General features: G+C 29.5%; 1 protein-coding gene across 10 annotated transcripts in view; it reads left to right on the forward strand.

Annotated features, from left to right (window-relative positions):
* Window positions 1–10433, forward strand: part of LOC119689011 (putative 1-acyl-sn-glycerol-3-phosphate acyltransferase acl-2) — a 30321-nt gene extending 19888 nt beyond the window's left edge. For 7 of the 10 annotated variants that reach the window (XM_038103738.1, XM_038103737.1, XM_038103741.1 and 4 more), the window contains 3 exons: window positions 8773–8955; window positions 9523–9656; window positions 9738–10432. In XM_038103738.1, coding sequence (XP_037959666.1) covers window positions 8780–8955; window positions 9523–9656; window positions 9738–10243 — 816 coding nt within the window. In that variant the 5' untranslated portion in view covers window positions 8773–8779 and the 3' untranslated portion in view covers window positions 10244–10432. Of the gene's footprint in view, window positions 1–3677; window positions 3740–8573; window positions 8617–8772; window positions 8956–9522; window positions 9657–9737 lie in introns of those variants that run through there. The other 3 variants (XM_038103743.1, XM_038103744.1, XM_038103742.1) reach the window with 3 other exon arrangements.
* The last annotated feature ends 1064 nt before the right edge of the window (window positions 10434–11497 follow it).

Below are 11497 nucleotides of genomic sequence, written 5' to 3' on the forward strand. Positions count from 1 at the left end.
ATTTTCGTCTTGGATGCATTGCTTCACGTATCTTTAACTACACCGTTGTTTGAAATTACGCAACTGCCCACATCGCAGATATGAAAGATGACGTTTGAAGTTCCACATCATCGACCTCTTCTCAATAGTTTTCTTAATATGACATCATGTACATAATTTCAAGTAGTAGTGAATCGAAGTTTTCTCTTCTTATCGCCAGATAGCAGACTTAAATAGTCGCTTCTGTTGTAGTTGCATACGATTTACGCGCTAATTTTGTGATTTAGTGACCTTATCAAGTTTCTTAGTTTTTCTGGCATTTTAATGCTTAGTGGTTTAATACTGACCACATAGGTTTTCGATAAAAGAATTGAAACACTTCACAATATCTATAAACTCAAGATAAATAGTAGAATTGTACTCGACGCCTAGCTATTTTATTAGCATTAGACTTTTGATGTGATCAAGGCCAGATCTATTGGCACAAAAATTGAGCTCTTCTCTTCAATTTGCATTTTTAATATTGTAATTTGAAGATTTATTCCAACAGCATTTAAATAAAGTTCAATTAAATTTTCTGCTCTATTTTCATTTTATTATAAGTCGTGAAAGCCAATGAAAATTTGTATATTCAAGTGTTCAATACATTACGGAGACTGAGTTGAAAGTCGATGAGAATTAAACTATTGGAAACAAGTTTTAAAATATCTTCATAATATAATTATAATCTTCTAATTAAAGTACTTAAAATCTTAAAAGCGTCAATATAGGAGATACTTTTGTTTTCAAATCTCTTTTATAAGCACAGATTTTAATGTATATATAAAAATGGAATAAGAATAATTTCGAGTGTTGATGAAATATAATTTTTTGAAAAAACAAAGCTTGACCACATTCTGGAACAACGCTTTACAAATAAAGACACACCCAACATTATCCATATGTAATCACTAAAAAAGCTGAGCGTCTGCGATGCCTAAATGAGGTAACAACTCAGAATATAGACGATAAACTGGGTAAACTGGAAAAAAAAATCAAGTTAAGGAATTAAGGAATCTCCTAACAGTGAAAAAACGTTCCAATCTAATCGTTTCCAAGGACTGTTTGCAATTATTAGAGCATGACATCAGGCTGTTAAAGAATCCCTGCATCGATTAAAAACAATTAGATACTCTTTTGCAGAGTTTCCATGGTGCGACGATCTAACAATTTTTACAAATACTCTAATAAATCAATTTGGTTAAATAAAAAAAATACTCTGAATATATAATAAACTGAAAAATGATAGATTTGTTTGAGAAATAAAATAAATTAAATATTATAATAATATATTCTAAGGTGTCGATGATAACATTATGGATAATAAAAACGTTAATTTTCAGATTACTTTCTGAGGTGACATATTTTTTAAACTTTGATATAGGTGAGATTTAGTTTAACTATAACTGCTTCACTCTCCTATAACCGCTTTCATATCTTCATCACCTTTCTCCACGAAACAGTTTTTATCTTCACAAATTTTATGCTCCAAATACCTTTCCCTTTTACAAGATTCTCCAAACAGTCTTAAGTCTCAAAATTAAATAAATCAACAAAGTTAATGACTTAAGCTAGTATTAAAGCTTTGTGAAACCAGCCTTAAGTATAAAATAAATCTAAAATGGTTATTATTTCTTAGTGTTTTTTTGGAAGTGATTATAGTTCAAAATTAATTTTATTTAAATTTTATTTTACAAAGAAACTATTTTACCCAAAAATTGTTAAAAACTATTAAATTTTGAATTTGTCCCTCGACCATATTTTTAATAATGTTTTTTATATATTTTATATCAGACTACAGGTCATCTTTTTGTTAAAATTTGTATTAAACGTTTGTTTAATATTTTTTAATATATTCTGTATTCTGTATTTTGATATTTAATAAAATCTATCCAATTTCTATCCAATTTATTTAATAAAATCTATCCAATCGTCCTACCTACCCCCTTGAAATTTGAAAAGAACATTTGGAATCTTGTCAGCAGGCATTAGTATACAACCCACAAGGTAGCAGAGGAAGAGGTCTTCCAAAAACAACATGGAAAAGGTCAACGTCAAATGAAATGAATACCATTTTACAGCCCCTAGGAAGAAGAATAAGCAACATTACTGATTTAAAGGACGTAGCGTTGCGTCACGAAAAGTGGAAGCGACTTATAGACAGCCTATGCCCAGTATAAGAGACAGTTCGAAATCATTGACGTCGAGCAAGGTTTATAATTATTATTATATCCAAACGTCATGTTCTTGATTCTGTTGTCTATATTGTTGTCTATATTTTATTAATATAAATTTATATTTATTAATTTTAAATCCTGATTTTGATGATGACTCTCAAGAGGAGAAGAAATATAGAATATATTAAAAAGTATTATACAAACGTTTAATTTTAACAAAAAGGTGACCTGTAGCCGGATATAAATTATATAAAAAACTTTATTTTTTCATAATCTGCGTGTAAGTACTTTACTTTCTTGCATATATATTTTTTTTGAAGAATATTTTTAGCTATTTTATCATTTAAACTTCAATAGACTGTGGTATTAGCCTAACATCTATGAAGCTATTTGTATAGGCATATTAACTAATACAATAGACATTGATGTGTTTGCTCCTGTGATTTGTAACAAACTAAGTTAGCAAACAGTTAGACAAACTGAGGTAGCATATATGCTTAACCTTGAAATGGGCTAGATTTAATCTTTAAAGTGGCATAATACCATAAATAAACTTTGGTACAGGTTATATTTAAACTGACCGACTATTCCTCTACAAACCCTTTTCATCGTTTTTATAGGAGCACATGAAACAATATTTAAAGGTGAGTTAGTTGTTGTGTTGGAAATCACCTGTCCCGATTTATAGAAAATCTTATAGAAAACAGTGCTTTCAAATATTTTTGCGAAAGTGAAAATAAAGAGGAAAAGTACGCATCAATATAATTTTGGTTTCTTGACATAAACATAGAGCAAATCTAATATCAGCTGGTACAAATATTGAGCAATTGCATGTCATTTGTTTGGTGCGAAATATTTAGTGATCACATTGAACTTGTGTTGTTTTTACGCTGTTTTACTTGTTATACTCAGTCATAACTAGTGACTTTTTCTGCATTTTATCGTTTTTATTTTCTACATTCGGTACGTCTACGACAATTATATTTCAGCCTTTATCCTCACTAACTTCGTGTTCCGAGTGTGGTTGTCTATTAACCGAATTCTCCAAATTTGCAAACGGTCTAGAAATTAATATTGCAAAACGTTTACTTTTCTTTTGTCGCACTTTTAATTGGTTCTTTCGTTCACATACTTATAAATATCATTGCTTGCAATTCGTCTATCCTGAGAGAGAGAGAGAACTTAGTTATTGAACCCAAAATAATTATTTTCTCCAAATATTTTATATAAATTCCTATTTCCACAGCAAAAGCCTTATTTTAATTATATCATGTATTTTTTTTTTCATAGAATGCTACATATACTATAAAAAATAGTCTTGAATATTGATTAAATATGTACAAATAAAAAAAATTGTGCTGTTAAATATTTTGCTATTTGTTTAACATTTTAATCCAATGTCGATCGTTTGATAATCGGCCCAGATAAGCTTCGGCAATGTCCACTATTGCAATATACTTCAATTAAGACACTGTAGAAGGGCAACAATCGTTCCTCAGTGCTGTATCTAACTTCAATACGTAAAGCAGTCGAGTGTTCGAATCGTGAGTTATTACTGAAATTACGGTTCAATATTCACCTTTTCGAAAGGTTTTTTTTTTTCATAATTACGGAAAAGTTCAATTTAATTGTTTATTTAATTAAAATTTTTATTTTACTTTTTTCATTTTGTTTTTGAATTAATTTAATTTTAATACTTAAATTTATTTGTTTGTTAATAAACTCGCTGTGTCTGTTTATATTATAGATAATCTATATATCCTGTGCTTTATCGTGTCTTCAAAAATATATAATTCTGTTTTATCCATAATTATACTCATTTTTTTCTAGATATCTTTTTGGTAATAAAATTTCAACCGTTTACTAATTTAAAACAAATTTCACAAAGGTCAGAAATGCAGATTTTATCTTATCAGTTATAAATTATATGTCAACCCCTTAGCGTATCAATCAATTAATACCGATTACAATACTCAGTAGCTAACTTTTATGTTTATGATAAACAATAAAAACAATAAAAACAATAAAACCATACAAATAAAAAGCTTATGTACACACTTCTTAATTAATTTATTACCGAAACTTCTTAACAATACACGATTACTTATAATCAAGCAATTTTAGTCATGGCTTTGGTATCTTACAAGTGTTGGACTTCTGAACTTCTCGTTAAACGATTTACAAATTGATTATATGCTCGCAGTACTTCAATAAATTTTTGCGACAGAGCTACTTATTTATATATTTTATCAAAACATTTATAGATATATACGTATCTATATGCATTTTATGTTATTTTTTATAAAAATATTGCAATTTGCCCTACAAATGGTTGAGCATCGAATTTAAATGTACTTAAATGCTATAACCGATTTAAAGAACTGAGCTCTTACACAAATAGAGATATAGAAATAAATGATAAGTTTGCTTTATCAGCTACAATCCACAGTCGGGTGAGTTTAAAGAACCCAGATTTCATTCAAGCTTTTGATCAATGGCAATAAGTGAATAATCTGATTCATATAGTGCTATCTGGACATGTGACTTGTCACAAGGTTTCTCACTAGGTGTTGCAAAGTAAAAAAGCATCTATCGAACCAAGGTATTAGAGACGATAGCTGCAGACTTTGTTATGAAGAACAGTAAAACATCTTCTGTGTCACTGTGATAGTCTCGCCAGATTCAGACTTCGGTACTTATCAACTGCCTATCCACTTAAAACGGAATTAGTCAACATCTCTCTAAAGAACATATCGGCGTTTTTAAGTGCTATTTGTGTATGAAACTAAGGTGGATTTTTCACAATAATCCTTAAAGGATGCAGTGACGTGGTGACAAGTTCGCAACCCTTTTAAAATCTAATCTAATCTAATAGTGCAATTTGCAGTCGTACTTCTCTATGGCAAGTTTAAGGAAAATAAGAAAAACAAAAGTTTATTTTATCAACACAGTTTCCATTTGTTAAACACTTTTTTATTTTTTTCTTTTTCACTTTCACCACCTCAAGAACGGAACAAACATATCAAGTATTTTATACCCAATCTCTTGAAATTTTCATTATACATTTAAGTGCAAAAAGAAATTATTTACCTTGTGCAAATGTAACTAATTTTTGAATAAGATACTGAAGTTTAATATCAATTTCTATATATATGAAAAAAATTATCCATTTCCCTTAAGCTCCACAATGGACTAGCTAACTAGACAACCGAACTGCGTACAGAACTCTATAGATTCAAACACCTTAAAAAATCGACTTATATCAAGTTCATTTATTTACGCTCTACCATGATTATCATTAACACACTTTGTACATATCCTTCTGCAAATAAACTTAGAACCAAGTATCTAGCATCGGGATTTTTAAATCCAAACAAAATTAAATACTTTTCCAAACAAAATAAACTTTAATACTGATTTGAAAAAACTCTATTATATGGTATATACATTTATGATAGTGTGAGATAATCTTACCAGGCCTGTAATATTATACAAACCTTTATGCTATCTGGAACAAATATGAAAATTGTAATTATTATTAATTATATTTATTTATTTATATTGTAACTTGTTAATCAACTTGTATGTATATAATAAATTTGTAATGCTAAAAAGTACAGTCTACATTTAGTAGGAGATGAGACTCTTCGTCACATTCTATAAATAATATTTTGTTCCTATTATTATCGTCATACTATTCTTCTTTTTTATTTTAATTCCTTTATCCCCTTGTGGAGCATTGGGCCTTAGTTACACATTTTCATTTCGTCCGATTGCTTGTGATAGGTTTTTTTTCATTCCACTATTTTCCCGTTGTTAAAATCTCTCAGTGGGTCGTCCTCTTTTTCGTATTCCTTGCGGGTTCCAGTCGAGTACTTGATCAACACCATTTGCGTTGCTTAATTAATATTTCTATAGTTTCAATATTACATGTCCTTTACAGCTCGACGTTGCTAATCACATTTGGTCACCAAACTGCAAATATGCTCCTTAGACATTCGATTCGGTTCCGAGCCATGTTTCGCAATCGTATAAGAAAACTGTAAAACGTTCGTTTTAAAAATTCTGAGTTTGGTGTGTGTTGTTAATATCGATGAACCCCATATTTTTCTTTACTGAGCGTATGTGCCCTTTTGCAAATATGTTTTATTTAGCAATATCATTTTGAGATATAACACTACCAAAGTAACAAAATGTGGACTCTACATTTTTAACCTTTTCGTTTTCTATTGTAAACTCATCTTTGTTTACATTCACTATATAATTTCATAAATACTAATCGATTTTAAATATTCGACATAATGTTCCAAATTTCATACTCGAAAAGTCGTAATATGGATTTTCATTTCTGAGCTTCTAGTCTCTCAAAAACTGACATTCCAATACACAAGCGGACAGACAGACATAATTAAATAAGTTTGTTTTATGCAGCTTAACAAAACCAAGCAATTTCCATAGTTATACTTTACTTTATATGTGGTATCGATATATTTTTCTCAGCATTACGGACATAAAATATCGGTAGATGAAATGGAAAGAGGTCTGACCTTTTTAGGTTACAAAGTTATACAGATTTCAAACTCACTAATCTTTTTACATTTAAATAATGTAAGATCCAAAAATAGACTTCAAAGTAGAAATCCACTTCACTCGGACAGACAACCAGTTATTAGCCACTGTGTGTTAAAAACTGTTGAGAGCTTAACAACGCTATTTATAACAACTATGCTGTTAGAATCCTCTGCGAACATTTAAAATAAAAGTGCTCTATAACATCTTTCGTCCTCTACGAGTTAGTGATGCCTTTCATGACTTGACCTTTAATGACGTTTATCATGACATTGTTCAGCAAATGTCATGAGCTTCACTAGATTGCGATGCTTCAATGTTAAATATTTTTTTTAAGCGAAATTTTTCAATATAAGCAGAACTGAGTGAGACCCATAGAAGAAAGTATTCTTTCATTAAGATCGTGCGCACTATCACAAGTCGATGATAACAATTGCCAAACTATACAAATTGCATTTCGGGCAAAATACTTATTTCCGAGACGTTTCCATTTGACAATGGATATAAGTCGTCTATTCAACATGGTATTCACTAAAAACAACTACACACACCATCTAGCGACAATTGGTATATGCAATTTTTAGTTTGATAACACAGACAACTGTTAACAACAATGGCACTTCAATTTGTTGCTGGTGTTTTTTGCATGTGAAATTTCCAACTTAAAACTGGAATATTTGGAAAAAAAAAAGCTATAAAGAGATACAGCAAAATGGATGAATTTGTTCAAAATAGGCGACTTTACTTAAGCCAGTTGTTGAATCGTGACGCTCCAGAAAAAAGGAGTCGTGTTGCATTCCAAATTACGTCTTCGCCAGACGTATTTCTATTCGCACAATTAAAAAGGATGATCAGTGGAAGAAGACTTAGCATCAATATATTCCAGAAAAAAAAATCAAATTTTTTGTTGGTATCACTCTTGAACATCATATGATATGATCAATTTGCGACTTACCAGACTAAAGATTTTCATATTTATTTGTGAATACTTGATACCATGAAGAATGCGAAGTTGTGTTAATGATCAAATTATTTTCGTTAAAGAAAGAAGGCGTTATTGTATTTTTTTTTTTTTTTGTGAAGTCACTTTTCGCTCATATCTTCTTCAGCATTTTTAAATTTGTTTTAAGCGCGCCTAATATTTCAATATCAGCTACTGTGAATCGCGATTGGATGTTAGATTCTTGACAGATCTGAATGATGAAAATTTATTTTCGTTCCATTAAGCCCGTATTATGCAGGAACTCACGGTTGCGTCAAATTTGCCTTTTTATGTCATGACTAAAATGCATGTTATGCAGATAGTCATATCTGTATTGTCAGTATCGTATTTTTATTATCATTTTTTCTTATAATAACTGTTAACAGCACTTACAAAATTACACGCCATTTCTTAAGATCGGAAAATATAACAATTAGATTATTAGCGGAACTTAGCTGTATTGCTTCCTGACATTTTTTTTTCAAATTATATTAAAATTGTAGTATTTTGCTCCTAAAAGGTGGAAATTTATTACTGAGCAACACTGTTTTGAACAACGTGACGAGAGACACAAATCCTCGTCACCGTGACCAAATTTAATCCGACATTTTTTTTTTCTCTCACTTTCAATTTCTTAATTTGCATTGGAACGACAACAATTTCAATATTGACGTGCTTATGACATTCTTCATAACATGGGCTTTAATATCAGTTTTGCTAACCAAGAAAAGAATAAACAAGGAAATCGGTGAACATAGATCAAGTAAACCATGTAAATGTCAATCAAAGCTATAATTTTGTTTATCGAATTAGTAATTTAATGTATTCCTTATTTTCAAACTTGTCTGCAGATTTATCTTAACTTTAAAAGTACTTTATATATATCTTAATATCAAAAAGATATTAATTATATCTTTATGTCTTTTATATTTACAAAGCAGCAATGTTAATTGATACATAATAACGAAATGAGAGTCCTTATTAAATATGTTTAATTCTAAATATATATATTTTTTTTATTTTTAGCATTAAAATGGGCTGCGTTTGTGAAATTTTTGGACTTGCCTGCATTGTGGCGCTAATCATGAGCTTCTCTTCTAGAGCACCATACCAGCTAAAAATGGCTGCATTCCTTATTGGATCCGGTGTAATTGTACTTATTTGCATACCTTTCATGTTCGTGAGACCGCGAGATTATCGCAATGCACTGTGAGTTAGAGATCATATATAATATATGTCTATATATAATATATTGCAATATATATAATATAAAATAATGTATATATAATATAACATATATATAATATAAAATAATGTATATATAGTATAATATATTATATATAATATAATATATGGTACATATATATATGTACCAATGCACCCAAAACAATTAACAACTATTCATTATAACTGTGACATGAAGTAAGATAATTAAAATACGTTAGGATTGAGTGGTTGGTAATTAGGTCCCATTAATTTGGCCATAGTAAAGTTATAATAAAGCTTTAATAACACTAATTATTGTCATAAAATGACAATAATCTAAGAAAAAACTAATGTCTGAATATAAATAAGTTTTAGAATCGCAATAAATTTTTTAGGTTTAAAAAATATATCTACTCACTGTAAACTTTGGTCATTGATCTGGGTAGCTTTTTAAACGTTTGAACGTTATTTAATTCGGAGTAAAACGTATCTCTATAATCAGTTAATATTATAATTTTTGCTTTTTGTAATAATATTAACTATATAATATACTTTTTTTTATAATGTTAGTGTTCCCGCTTGGTGCTGCAGACAGCTTTGTCGTGCCTTAGGTGTCACAATGGAGGTGCGTGGTCTGGAAAATGTACGCAAAGAAAATGGCAGCGTAGTACTTATGAACCACCAAAGCGCATTGGATCTCTGTGGTAAGTTCAGTCTATGCAATTGTACTATATGTATATTTCAATTTTATAGATAATCTTCACTATTTATTATTCACATTGCAGTGTTAGCTTACTTGTGGCCTGTTATTGGACGAGCTACTGTTGTTTCCAAAAAGGAAATTTTATATATACCTTTCTTTGGTTTTGGTGCTTGGCTATGGGGTACACTGTTCATAAATCGTTCACGTAAATCTGATTCTATTGTGACGCTGCAAAAGGAATCAAAAGCTATTAATGAACGAAACTGCAAGCTTTTACTATTTCCAGAAGGCACACGTAATTCCAAAGAAACACTTTTGCCTTTTAAAAAAGGATCCTTTCATATTGCACTACAAAGTCAATGCCCTATTCAACCGGTAGTTATATCAAAATATTGGTTTTTAAATAGCGAGAAGAAAATGTTTAGACCTGGACACGCTATTATTCATATCATGCCTGAAATATTTACAAAAGGTTCCAATACAGATGATCTCGACAGTCTCATCGAACAATCCAGAAGTGTTATGCAGGCCGAGTATTCAAAACTCAGCCAGGAAGCGAAGGTTCTAAATTTCAAAAAGCAATTTTAGTTCAAAAAATTAAACTCAGGTCTTAGCCTAGATATTATAATTCCTATAATATTAAAAACAAACAACAGCAATGACATATTATAACAAAAATTAAATAATATTAACTATACAGATTTTATTTAATTATTTAAATAAAGCAATTTTTGTAATTATACCTCTTAACGATAAAAACTTAGGACAACTAAATTTAATATGAAACTTGTTAATAAGTATATCAAATATATTGATTAATTATTTAATTTTAATAAATTTTAAATTAAAATAATTTTAGGAGATGTGCATCATATAATAACGAAAGAAAATCATTAAATCGATGAAAAAACTTAAAACTAATTTTTTACTAATATATGTACTTATAGAGTCAATATGGCGAAATGTAGACATAGGGCCCACTATTATAGTTATATTGTCGAACTCATTAAACTGCTTTATTTCTTATTATTGTTAGATAAATATATAAATACGGTCCGGTGAAGTATTTTAGTTTATATTTATATCTTTTAATTGTTTATGTTTTAACTTATATCTTTTTTATTATTTTATATTGAAACTACAAGAGGTAAAGAATTCTTCCACTTTAAAAGAAATACATCTTTCTGACATATTTTCATTGTTATAAATTATTATAACCCATTATTAACCTGCTCAACAGCAAAGTTTTTTATAACCTGAACAACTTGGGATCCACATCACTCTAGAAAACTATAAGTTCGTAATTGTTAAAAAGTTTTTTTTTTTTAACTTGGAACCAGCAAAAACATCAAAAATAATATTCAATTTTGTGCTACTTTGAACTGAGTACAAAATTAAGAAATAGAGTCATCTCTCTATAAACGAAAGTCATGCTGTATAAGCTTGCTATCATGCTATAGTGCAGAAAAGTGCAGTCTTCTATATTTAGTGATTTGAACTGAACTGCATTTTATAAGTACCAATTATTATTAAATAGGCATTAATAAAGAAATCTCAATACAACACTAGATATACGAACCCACTATCAATACTATAAATCCATAAGTGCTTGTACTTTTTACAATCTTTGCAAGATGGTATGTAGACCTAATGACATTAATACTTATATGACCAGATACGCAGAAAATTACTATTTAGTTTTTATTTTTGTATATTCCTTTTCGTAAAATTACTGCTATACCGAGTTACTTACTAGGTTACCAACTAGGTCCCAAAACCACTCGACAAAGACGAACAAGTGTCATTCAACATCCCCAAAGGAGTCACACAAGCAGGTATGTG

Source organism: Teleopsis dalmanni, chromosome X (assembly GCF_002237135.1).
Source record: "Teleopsis dalmanni isolate 2A chromosome X, ASM223713v2, whole genome shotgun sequence".
Lineage (NCBI taxonomy): Eukaryota > Metazoa > Arthropoda > Insecta > Diptera > Diopsidae > Teleopsis > Teleopsis dalmanni.